This window comes from Gadus morhua, chromosome 1 (genome assembly GCF_902167405.1).
Source record: "Gadus morhua chromosome 1, gadMor3.0, whole genome shotgun sequence".
NCBI lineage: Eukaryota > Metazoa > Chordata > Actinopteri > Gadiformes > Gadidae > Gadus > Gadus morhua.
In genome coordinates, this window is record NC_044048.1 from 28,354,938 (window position 1) to 28,367,874 (window position 12,937).

The window sequence follows — 12,937 nt, forward strand, 5'->3', positions numbered from 1 at the left end:
ACAGGTTCCATTAGCATAACGGTAATTGGCTTTTAGTTACCAGTCAACCCACTCTACCTCCTGAGCCACATGCCGTCAGGTGATGACATTCCCAGTGTTTACACAGTTATTGAAACTAAAGAGTGACCTTTCACCCTCCTCGACCTCCCTCCTAAACCCTGTCGTTCCTGGGACTCGGCAGAGGTCAAAGGGCAGGCAGAGTTAAGCAGCAGGTTGGCAGATCTGCCGCTAATCCTGATTCAGGGCACTGAGTAGGATTAAGACACGGTTTCCATGGGGACCAGACCACCGCTGTTTCTATCGTTGCAAGCACCGTCTCTACGGTAACCAAGCACTCATGTCCCCACGGAGACTACCACCGTCTCTACGGCGACCATCCCAGGTAAGAGAGCCGCGCGTTAGGCTCCGCCCACCTTGGCGGTTGATGACGTCGATGAGAATGTCGATGACGATGATGGTGCCTGTCCGCCCGATGCCCGCGCTGCCAACACAAGAACCACACAGTAGACATTTTTTAAATTTATTACACGGCTCTTCTCAATGCCGTGGAACGCTCCGTTGACTTCCATGGGCCCTTCACCACTTCCGGCGGTGAATTATATTTGATAATTCACCGTTGCTAAGTATAATTTACCGCTGTCAAGGAAAACAAAGGATTTTTTGCCTCTAATGACGTCTTTGGTATCACTCCGCAAGTAGTCTGGTAACTTGTCAACCCCAGCGTCTTCGGTCGCTAAGCGACGTCAACGTCTTTGGCGGATTATTTCTCTGCTGATCAACACTACGAATGCCGGTAACGAATAAATTGTAAAAAGACACACCATGAAGTTATTTTTCCGTTTGGGCAAGTAGCCGTGTAATAAGCGGGATAATGTATAGAACGTCGGCGGTCATTTTCGAAAATAAGCCCCTTCAGGGCGAAGCAAGACACCTCCGCTGGGGCTTATTTTCCCGACAATGATCGGCGTTCTATACATGGCTGGTTCAGACTACACGATTTCGCTTGTGTTCCGCGATTCGTTCGTAGCAGACAAAATTGCGAGTCGTACACGATTTTGAAAGGTCGGCGACGAGAAGAGGTCTTGTAATGTGACATGCTTGCAATCTGCGATGTTTCGTCTGTGACGTTCGAAAACCCCACGACGACAAGTTTGGTATGTCAGATTTTTTTGGGGAATCGCATGACGTATCCATTGTTGACATGAGGGAACCCCGCCCCCAGTTGTGTGAAGGAACCCCAGGAACAGCTGGAGCTCACGCGCAGTGTTTACCAACTGACTTCACTGCACTACGCTGAGTATGGTAACTACTACAAAAATGAATTCGATCAACAGCAAGAAGAAGAATGCTAATAAAGAAAACGAGAGAAAATGGAACAACATAATGGAGGCAACTTTGGTTGAAATGTGGCAGCAAAGTTCCTGTATTTTCGACGCGTCCACAAAGGAGTTCCACGATAGGGTGAAGGGATACAGCTTGGTGAGAAAAAGCAGACGCCCTTGACCTACCCGGTAAGTTTTGAGCCAACTGCTGTTGACGTGCTAATAGCTATCATAACCTATCATTAACCTCAAACCGCCAGCATAATGTACTCGGGATCCATTGTTGATGCTCCGTTGCTAGGCTACGTTGTTGCTGCGGGTACTTTGTATCGCTCAAGTCACGCGCAACGCAACTACTGTGAGGAGTTGCTGCATTGAGCAGATATAAAAACTACGGGAACCTTTATGACAAAAATATTAAAAAACATTTAGGTCAGTTCTAAACCTTAGATTTTCTAAATATCTTACAAACGTGAATGATACAAAGTACAGAGCATCGCACCCTCGAATCTTGCAGTGTGCCTTCCGACGAGACAAGGCCCGATTCCCTGGCTCTGTGATCGTATAGTGTGACTTGGTAAATCGGGGAGGAAAATCTTAGAAGTCTGAACCAGCCATAATGGATGGTTCAGACTTCACGATTCTCAGATATTACTCCATAACTTACATAACTTCCTTACATAACTACCATGATATTATGATTAACATGCGTTCTATTACAGAACACATGGAAGCACATATGATACAACTTCATTAATCCCCCGTAGGAGAAATGTGTTTGTTGGAACAGCCCAGCAGCGGTGGAAAAACACAGGATACAAATTACAATACAATACAATACAATACAATACAATACAAAGTACTAATGCAAGCAAAATTAGATGCTAAAGGTAGGTGCTAAACGAAATGCTAAAGTAAGGAGAAGACAGACAGAACGAACAACAACAAATAGGGCAAACAAAATAGACGGTACTTCCACTATATAACCTACAAACCACAAATATTAAAGATCAGACAGAGGCAACAGATACTGATTAACGCTCAGAACAAGAAGGATATGTTTTCTTGCAGATTTCTTGCAGGAAATTAGCTTCAAAACAACAATATGACTATTGGACCAGCAGCAGAGGGTTTTCTTATAACACTGGTTGCTAACTGTAGTCAGATAGTATTGGGAGTGTTTACTGGTGGTGACCAAAATCAGGATGTGTTGGAAAGCTCTCATATCAGGTGATAGAGAGACAGTAGAAGTAATTCAGTGTCTTTATGTTGTTATCTGAAAACTGTGTTTTTCAACCTGGGGCATGCGCACCACCGGTGGTATTCGAGGGTACTGCAGGTGGTACATGGGATTATATTCACATAATCACAATAATATAAAAAAAGACCTGAAATAAATATATAATAAATATCGTTGGGTAAATATAGTACTATGGTTTGTTATCATCTAAAAAGGAATAGTTTGTGCATTCCTTTGTGCTTTTCCATTGAAATGTTTTCAAGGGTGTTTTGTGTTCATTTGTGTTTGCTAAATAAACACACCGTGTTGCTGACCTTTTCCTTCCTCTGCTTCCCACCGACCGTCTTGCACTCGTAGTTGTGTATAAACAAGCTGCTGGCACTCTACTCTGGACGCGGTTTCATCTGTTCTTTACTATTTACCTCGGAGATGATCCGCAAAAGGTCCTGATGACCATTTAGTGGGACACCTAACGTCAAAGGTTTGGAACCACTGCACAAAGAACTGCAACTCATGGTTACTCATGAAGGTGAAGTCATTGTGTCCAGTGAGCATGACTCAAGACAAAGTACATGAGGACATGTGACGAAGCAGATATGTGTGTGTGTGAGTGAGTGGCAGTGTTTCCCCTACCATTGTTCAGGCCTGGCGGGCCGCCAGGCCAACGAGCGCCCCCGCCAGGCCAACAACCGGCCAAAAAAAAAAAAAAAAAAATTAAAAATTAAAAAATTATTTTTTTTTTAAAAATTTAAAAAAAAATGCGGTGTCGCGCGTGCGCAGATGATGCCCCATCATAACGGACAATCTGACAGCATTCAGGTATTTCATCATTAGCATGGCACCACCAAAAATTGTATTGTAAATAAAATTAGTTTATTGTTAATAACGTGTTTATTGAATCATTATCAACTTGTGATGGCTAAGCAAGTGTTTTATATGGAAATAACCAACAAATACTCTATAATAGCATCCCGTGAAAAATGTATAACAAATCACACTATCAGCTCTTACCACCGGAAAAAATTCTAGGGGAAACACTGAGTGGGTGAATGAGTGGGTGAGTGAGTGAGTGAGTGAGTGAGTGAGTGATTGAGTGAGTGAGTGAGTGAGCGAGCGAGCGAGCGTGCGTGCGTACGTAAGAGTGAGTGAGTGAGTGAAAACTATGTAACTTCTCATTTTAATCTGACAACAAAGTATGTCATTTGATTTGGTGCATTTCTGTATTCGAAAACCGTATTGCTGCAGCGCACCCTACTGGCGGGTCGGTGGAACTGGAGACAACAATGTGCTCTGACCTCGAGCTCTGAATCAATGCTTCAGCCTCGATCGGATCCCCCTCCTGGGGTCCATAAAGTCTCTCATCGATCTCATCTGTTGAATGACTTCAGTGGAAGACGGCCGAGGTCACCTACTGACGGAGGGGCTCCGTCGGTTACAGGGAGGGCTTAGGTGTGTGGTTTGTGTGCACGGGGCGTGTGATGATCAGGAGCAAAAACCAGTAAAACCAGGTGCCATCAAACCTAGGACCATTCAGCCCGAGGCCAGTGTGGGGCTCAGCGGTCTCTCTTTCCTGTGTGATTGTCCTTGAACAGTTTCCTTGTCCCTGGTTTGACCTGCAGTGTGAAAAGTTGTGCATCCAACTGTATTGTTTAAACCCGTGTGTGTGTGTGTGTGTGTGTGTGTGTGTGTGTGTGTGTGTGTGTGTGTGTGTGTGTGTGTGTGTGTGTGTGTGTGTGTGGGAGCATGTAGTGTTATATTTCGATTTCCTGATAACAACTTACTATGTATGACTGAGGGTATTGTTCTAGGCTTTATACAAGTCTGTCTGTCTGTCTGTCTGTCTGTCTGTCTGTCTGTCTGTCTGTCTGTCTGTATGTATGTACATGTGTGCATGTATTATGTATGTCTGTGTGTACAGGGCCGACGAGCGGCATAGGCGACCTATGCGATCACCTGGGGCGGCAAATGTGTAAAGGGCGCCCTCTGGTGGCGCCCTTAATTAATTAATTACATTTAATTAATCAAGCGAAATAAAACATGTGTATTAAACATGTTCCCAAATGGAACGTACAAGGGAGGTGAAGGGGGATTAACCGTTGGTGCGGATTGAAACCCTGACTGAAGCTCGTAGGGCAACGCGATAAACCCCAGGGCGTGATTCAACGCAGAACCGGGCCTGCGTATGTGTGTGTGCGTGTGCGTGTGCGTGTGTGTGTGTGTGTGTGTGTGTGTGTGTGTGTGTGTGTGTGTGTGTGTCCGTGTGCCCGTGTGCCCGTGTGCCCACGTGCCTACCTGCAGTGGACGACGATGGGCCCTGTGTCTGGAATGGTGGTCTGGGTGTGGTTGACCTGCTCCAGGAAGCTGAGCACGCCGCCCGGCTCGGTGGGCACGCCGTGGTCGGGCCAGCTCAGGTACTGGAAGTGCCAGATGTACCTCACCTGCTCCCTCTAGTGGACACACACGCACACCGCAGCTCAGATCGGCCGGCCGCCACCAGACACTCTCAGGACTCAGAGTAGAGTGGAATGAAATGCTATCTTCAAAAGATCTGGTTTTAACATGGCTGCGTTTAACACGTTTATCACTTCTTATTGCTGGTGTAATCCTGTGAGCGCAGATAAACAGGAATATTATAGTTATGCAAATTACAGCTGGGAGAGTTTGGCTGAAGCCCTGCTGGCAGATCTGATTACATTCATAAAGTCCCTCTGTACACACACTCCCCGTCATTACACAGGCACTCAGCGGGGGCCGTGTGTGTGTGTCTGTGTGTGTGTGTGTGTGTGTGTGTGTGTGTGTGTGTGTGTGTGTGTGTGTGTGTGTGTGTGTGTGTGTGTGTGTGTGTGTGTGTGTGTGTGTGTGTGTGTGTGTGTGTGTGTGTGTGCGAGAGAGATAATCTGCCACGGGTTGCAGGATCAGCATCTGATTGAGTCTCCCCCTCCTTCCTCATCTCCGCCCTCATCCTTATCCTCCTTCCCTTCTCCTCCACCACCCCCACCTCCTCTCTCTCCTCCCTCTCAACAACATCACCAACATCCCTCCCCCTCTCTCCTCCCTCCCCCTCTCTCCTCCCTCCCCCCTTACTCCCCTCCCTCCCTCTCCCTTTCCTCCCTCCCCCCTCTCTCTCCTCCCTCCCTCTCCTCCATCCACCCTCTCTCTCCTCCCTCCCGCTCCCTCTCCCCCCCCTCCCTCTCCTCTCTCCTCCCTCCCCCCCTCCCTTCTCCCCCGTTCTGGCTGTGGGACCTCCAGCTCTCGGTGGATGTAGCCTTGGACCCGTCTCTACTCCTCCCTCTCTTCTCCATCCTTGCTCCCCCCTACCTCTCCCCCCCCCCCCCCCCCTCTCCCTCCCTCCCCCCTCATCACTCAGTCCAGCCGTGTCTCCCTCCCATCCTCCTCCCTCCCTCCCCTCCCTCCCCCCCCCTCACCCGGTCCAGCCTTGTGACCTCCAGCTGCCGGAGGATGTAGTCCTGGGCCGGCCTCTCCTTCACGTTGCGGACCAGGATGTTCCCGAACTCCTTGCTGCTGTTGGGCTCCGAGGGCCAGTAGCGTACACACTTGTTCTGGAGGAGCACATGGTAGAGAGACACCCGGAGACAGGGAGAGGGTGAGAGAGAGAGAGAGAGAGAGAGAGAGAGAGAGAGAGAGAGAGAGAGAGAGAGAGAGAGAGAGAGAGAGAGAGAGAGAGAGAGAGAGAGAGAGAGAGAGAGAGAGAGAGAGAGAGAATAAAATATAACGTTTGAAAGAAAGGTGGATTTATTTTTATGCCTTTATGTTTTTAATACTTTTTGTATCTTACTTTGAACAAGCTTTAGAAACATAAATGTAAAATTTTTACGTTTACATTTGGCCAATAGAGCCTTTTGAATAGAAATGAGTGAGACATAAATAGAAAGATATCGAGAGAGAGACAACGTGAGAATTAAAAGGAGAGAGAGAGAGAGAGAGAGTTAGTAGAGCGAGAGACAGTGTGAGGAAGAAAGAGAGAGAGAGCGATAGAGAGAGGCCTCGGCTCAAGTTAAAGCAGCTTTCCAAACAGCTTAGCTGTCATACTATCCTTGTTGTCTATCCTCCACCCCTCCTCCCCTCCCCCCCCCGGCTCCTTCTGTCTCCACGACAACGGGAGAGGGTCCGGCCTGACGCCATGCCCTCTCCTCAGCATCTTCTTCATGTCTTGGGCTACAGAACTCTCGTGAATGTTTGCGACTCCACTTCCACACACCACCATGATAAATAGTCTCAGAATTATTTAGCGTGTTTAGAGTTGGACCTTTATAATTAACCCCACATTCACCCATTGATAAAGCGACAGCGGTGGCAGCCATGCCTGCTGGCAGGGTGAGGTGCCTCGCTCAGGGACGCCTCCACGCTCGGCTCGGAGGGGCCGGGGATCGAACCAGCAGCCTTTTGGTTTGCAGGCATCCCGCTCTACCTCCTGAGCTACTGCTCGACTTTGAGGCCGTCCCAAGCAGAGTCAACCCCACGGGGGGTTAGGGTTAGGCGGGTTAGGGGGGGTTAGTGTCAGGGGGGGTTAGGGTTAGGGGGGGTTAGTGTTAGAGGGGTTAGTGTTAGGTGAGGTTAGTGTTGGCGCTCCAGGGCGATACGTACCCGCCCCCGCTCCATCTCCTTGGTCGTCATGACGATGACGTGCGTGTTCTCCTGGTAGACCATCTTCCAGAAGTCCACCACCGTGATTTGCAGGCAGCCCTGCGTGGCGATGAACACTTTGCCCTCCTCCCCGGAACGGCCCTCCTCCCGGAAGCTCTGGAAGCGGACTCAGGGTCAGAGCGGGGCGGACTGCCGGGGGCGGTCCGAGCCAAACCGCGGTGTGTGTGGTACGGTGCGGATCGGATTATCGGACCACTCCCTCAAACAAACCCTCAGAAAATAAGACAGACAAGCAAATCTACAGTTTCTAATGACCCCTGTTATAAAAGCATGTAATAAAACGTGCACGATAATGTGTTTGTGACGTGCAAACGTTTTTGACGAAGGCCCTTCCGAACACAATGGGGACTATTTTAATGCGGTCGCCTTTTAGTGAAACAGTGACGACAACCCCACTTGAACGACTCCGAATTTACTTTTCCACTGAGGGTCGCTCGAAGGAAAATAGTGACTAAGTGTAATAAGTGACTCGTTATAGCGATGAGCATCTAAAAAGATGAGAGCTTTGTAATTGGGCATAAACTTTACAGAGAGCTGAATGTTTGGCCTGCTGGTTACGGAACATCTCAACATGTGTGCCTTGTTCTTCAGGGTTAGGTTTTCTTATTTTTGAAAAACATCGTGTCTGCAGCTGCATGGCAGTTAGCCATTAGCGGTTAGCCGTTAGCGGTAAGCGTTGTGGGATGGAGGAACTCACGCGGATATAGTTGGCGTTGATGTAGTCAGAACCAGCAACCTCTGGGTCGACTTCTCGGAGCTCCACGCGGGTGGTGTCAACTACACACACACACGCGCACACACACACACACACACACACACACACACACACACACACACACACACACACACACACACACACACACACACACACACACACACATTACATCAAAGACGGTACTTCTACGTTTGCATACCGCTCTCTACATTTCCACAGGAAGTAGGAGACAGGAAGTTGGAAACAGGAAGTGGCAGGTGCGGTGCTCACAGGGGAGGATGTTCTTGTATCGGTTCTTGCTCTTGTTCTCTGCCCGCTGGCCCTCCTTCCTGGGGTACAGCAGCTTGCACTCCTGCTGCTGCAGAACCTGGAGAACATCGAGAAGAACATCAACGCAGAACCTGGGCAACGAGAACATCAACGCAGAACCTGGGCAACGAGAACATCAACACAGATCCAGGGGCGACAAGAACAACGCGAAGAACATCAACCCATACCGCAGCTCCAGCTCCACCCACTACTAAAACACTGTCAAGGCCCTCCAGGATTTTGCGATGGTGTCAAATCAAGCACCACCTACGGGTCCCAGGGAGATTAGGCCAGCTTGCTCACTGTCTAATCAGCAGTGCTTCTTGATCTTCTCTCCTCCTCCCTCTCTTCTCCATCCTTGCTCCCCCCACCTCCCCCCTCCCTCTCCTGCCTCCCTACTCCTCACCCCTCCCTCTCTCCTCCATCCTTCCTCACCACCCCTCCTCCTCCCTCTCCTCCCTCCCTCCTCCTCCTCCTCCTCCCTCCCTCCCCCCCTCCTCCTCCCCCTCCCCCCTCCCTCACCTCCCTCCCTCCTCCTCCCTCTCCTCCCTCCTCCTCCTCCCCCCTCCCTCCTGCTCACCCCTCCCTCTCTCCTCCATCCTTCCTCACACCACCCCCCCGTGGGTCCAGCCTCGTCCCTCCTCGTCCCTCCTGCTTCATCATGTACAAAAGTCAACAGGAAGAGGCAGCAAACCGATGAGCAACAATCCCCCATCAACCCCCACAGAACACATTCAACACACACAATGGCACCCACTTTGAACGAATAGCACTGCAACCACAATATCCACTAGCTCGACCCCATGGGTACGGTGAGTGAGGAGGTAAACATTCAGGAGAGGTTTGGAAGGACAGCCCATCGTCAGTGTGTCACCATCAGTAGGGGAAAATCTGCATCAAACTTCATCTTTATCAATTCATCTCAAGTGCATATTTCAAAAGATCCAAATCCTTTCCTCAACGGATTCAAATTAAGTGGATCCAAAAATTGTTCCAACACGTAATTTCTTCAAGACTAGTAAATATTAAATTGACTGCATTTCTATAGCGCTTTTTTTATCCAGTGGCATTACAATGTTGCCCAACATTCACCCATTCATGCACACATTCACACACCGACGGCGGTGTCAACCATGCAAGGCGACAGCCAGCTCGTTTGGAGCAGTCAGGATCAGGAACGCCTCGACACTAGGTGGAGCCGGGGATCGAACTAGCAACCTTCCGCTTACCAGCCAACCTGCTCTACTTCCTGAACCCTTGGTCAACTCCAGAAGACAATTAGACTTCAAAACGTAATTCATAACACAATTAAATAGCCAAGACGCTGGTGCAACGGACTGTGTGTGGACGTACCTCAAACTCCTCCCAGAAGCCCTGTTTTGGTTTCTCCGAGTTGTCCGCCACCTTGTTGAGCTCTCGTACCCGGTTCTCGATGTTGGAGGCGATAATCCTTGTGGCGTTGAAGGGCTGTGGTGGTCGGGGAAGCAGACATTAGAAACAGCAGGAAGATGCACTAGGACGCACGGGTTTTAGTAGACTGGGTGAGAGATGTCCTCACAATGATAGGGGAACCAGAAAGACACACCTCTACAATACATTTTCTGGTGAAACACCAAGCATCTGTTGAAGTAAGTGTTAATAATTGGTCGTATATTAATAGTTGGCTGTACCAAACCCAAATAAATACTTCTGCTGTACTTGGGTTAGCTATTTCTACTTAACGAACGCAAATCATTAATGTCATTCCATCCGTCGTCAGTTTAAATAAAGCCTTATGTTTTTAAGTTACGTTTGATGCTGCTGATGGAATTGGGACCCAGTAGGTCAACCTAAACCATAGCATCAACGATCTTTTATGTCACCAACCAAACCTCCTCCACGGTACAGCAGGGACTTTCACTTAAAGGTCTACATCAAACAAACACCTTTCCCCTCCTCTGGGTCTGTGGTTGTGATCTAGGTGTGGAGCCTTGACACCGAGAGACATGTACTGGTAAACAGGAAGACTTGTGGTTCAGGGAAGATACCGCAGGGACAGCTTCACAGCTCAGGGGGGCGTTGCCTCGGCGCTCACCTGCCGCTCGCAGAAGAGATGGGTTTAGGGGGGTTTGCGTGCGATAACTTCAGTTTGAGAAGGTTAGCTGAGTTTTTTTTTTTTTTTTTTTTTTACCACTACACGATCTTTGTCTTGTGATTAACTTGGTTAACGTTAAAGTTAGTTTATAGATGTCAGATCGCCCAGCGCTTTATTGGGGGCAAGCTTCAGATATAGTACATCTTGTAAAATATGACCAACCGCACAAACGCCAATTTAGGATGGATTTGCCCTTTATGCCCTTGGACAATCCAAGAATTGGCCTCAGTTACATCACAGATGCTGTTAAAATATAATATAAGCAATAGATGTCAGCGTTTTGAATGTTTTCCATTGACTCTAATGCTATAAAATAAAATATCTAGAATCTACAGCAAAGATCTAAAGTTAAGATCTTTCCTCGAGTCTGCTTGTTTCCTTCACGCCCTCTTCGAGATCTCCTTCGCACGCTCTCTGAGATGTTTACCTCTGAGCTGCAGTGTCTTCCCTGCCTCGTAAATCGTTGACGCTAGGCTAAACAAGCAGCTTAACAGTCAACAGTTGGTTAGCAAGAGTAGATGTAGCGTCTTAATGCTAGCTCTGTCGGTTATTAATATTAGTAGGGGTAGTAGTTGACACAGTAAGTGTTAAGAATGGGTGTAACTGTATTTATTAGGGCAAGGAATGGGTGTAGCTGTATTTATTAGTGTTAAGAGTGGGTGTAACTGTATTTATTAGTCTTAAGAGGGAGTTTAACTGCATTTATTAGTCTTAAGAGTGGGTGTAACTGCATTTACTAGTCTTAATAGTGGCTGTAACTGTATTTATTAATGTTAAGAGCGGGTGCAACTGTATTTATTAGTGTTAAGAGTGGGTGTAACTGTAGTGGTTAGCATTGAGAGTGGGTGTGGCAGTAAAGAGCTAACCTGTTTGAGGTGAACCACAATGCCGCTCTTCTCCACCATGGGGTTCTTCTTGTAGTGGTCCACCAGGTCGGCTAGCGTGTCAAAGCGCTCCCCGCCCCCGACGTCGTACTTCCCGTCCTGGGGGGACGCCACCGTTAGCAACACACTCTACTGAGCTAGCAACACGAGCTAGCATCCACCACTACAAGTAACGTTGACCTTGAGGCCGAGGCAGGCTCAAGGTCATGTCCTACTGTCCGGTCACATTTATTATACATATAAAAGATGTCCATAGGCCTAAGCTAGACAGTGGGGAACGTGCCTACGTTTCCAAATAAATTTTCTCGTAAATTTGTATCAGATTTTATCCACCTTTCTCCCAATTTGGTAGCCAATTACACCCAATCTATTATTCAATCGCAATGGACTACAGATGGAATGAAACTTTTAGCTAAATCTGGTGCGCCCGTCTAACCCTAACCCTGACCCAGGGAAAAGTCTCAGACTGTGGGAACATAGGGCCTAGGTTCGAGAGAAGTCTTAGAAATGTGGGAAGAAAGGGCTGTGGGACCATTGCTCTGTGGGAACACAGGGCTGACCCCCGAGCGTTTACACACCCAGCCAGTAACAATCTCAGTATCTTAATGTATCAATAATATTAATATTGGTTACTCGCTCGGCTATTGTATTCATATTATCAATAGAACCAAGTCAACGTTGTTAACACGCCAGAGCGCTGAGCTAGCCGCCAACGGAAACCCGTTGCGACTAAGCTCCGGCGTCGTGGGCGGGAACGTAGCGCACGCGCGCCGCATTAGCGCGGCTTACCACTCCCAGCACCAAAGGGCTGATTATGGACGGTTCCACGTCGACGCAACGCAACGACCACACAGATGCTTCGACGCAGTCGTGAACCTGTTATGGTTCTGCGTCGGGCGACGCAGCAGCGAGGTTAACATTTTTGGGAGGCACACGTCACGGCCCTTGCGGTGGACGAAAGAAGGGTCGCGCAATGACGTAATGGGTCCGTAAACCCCCTTGCGTTGCGTTGACGTGGAACCACGATCAGATCCTTAAAAAAAGTCTAAACGAGCGCGGCGGCGGTGGCGGCGGCGGGCACCTGGAAGCGGATCATGACGTGCGTGACCTTGGTCCGGCGGTCCAGGTTCTCCTGCTTCTCCTCGTTGGTCAGCACCGAGAGCACGAAGTCGCCCGGCTTGCTCTGGCTCTCCCTCACCAGGAAGCTCCCCACGCGGCCCTTCTCCAGGAGCAGCTTCTCCGCGTCCCGCCCCGACAGGTGGCCGTGGTACCACCTGGGGAGGGAGAGGGAGGGAGGGAGGGGGAGGGAGGGAGGGAGGGAGGGAGGGAGAGAGAGAGAGAGAGAGAGAGAGAGAGAGAGAGAGAGAGAGAGAGAGAGAAAGAGAGAAAGAGAGAAAGAGAGAACTGAAGTAAGTGATTGCCTAAAATACATATGTCGACAATTGTGACCTGAAACAAACAAAGACTAAATTAGCCTATGTTGATACAAATATGTAAATACATTTTCAAAACATAATTAACTTAACATTTTCAAATAATTAATTATAAACTGATCAAACTAGACACAGCATAGTGGGGCTGATGAAATCAAATCAAAATCAAAACACATTCAATTACAAAAGGGCCTTTTGTTGCATGTTTAATTTAATTTATGCAAACCTTTTTCTC

At 48.5% G+C, this 12,937-nt stretch overlaps 1 protein-coding gene across 4 annotated transcripts in view; it reads right to left on the reverse strand.

Moving 5' to 3' along the window:
* ptpn11b (protein tyrosine phosphatase non-receptor type 11b) overlaps positions 1–12,937 on the reverse strand; it is a 36,267-nt gene that overhangs the window by 3,367 nt on the left and 19,963 nt on the right. For all 4 annotated transcript variants that reach the window (XR_003976125.1, XM_030351205.1, XM_030351192.1 and 1 more), the window contains exons 4-12: positions 12,351–12,543; positions 11,252–11,368; positions 9,605–9,718; positions 8,213–8,309; positions 7,925–8,004; positions 7,168–7,323; positions 5,988–6,122; positions 4,855–5,009; positions 414–481 (exon numbers count right to left, since the gene is read on the reverse strand). Coding sequence is in view for 3 of the 4 variants with exons in the window: in XM_030351205.1 (XP_030207065.1) it covers positions 414–481; positions 4,855–5,009; positions 5,988–6,122; positions 7,168–7,323; positions 7,925–8,004; positions 8,213–8,309; positions 9,605–9,718; positions 11,252–11,368; positions 12,351–12,543 (1,115 nt within the window). In the remaining variant the exon portion in view is untranslated. The remainder of the gene's footprint in view (positions 1–413; positions 482–4,854; positions 5,010–5,987; positions 6,123–7,167; positions 7,324–7,924; positions 8,005–8,212; positions 8,310–9,604; positions 9,719–11,251; positions 11,369–12,350; positions 12,544–12,937) is intronic.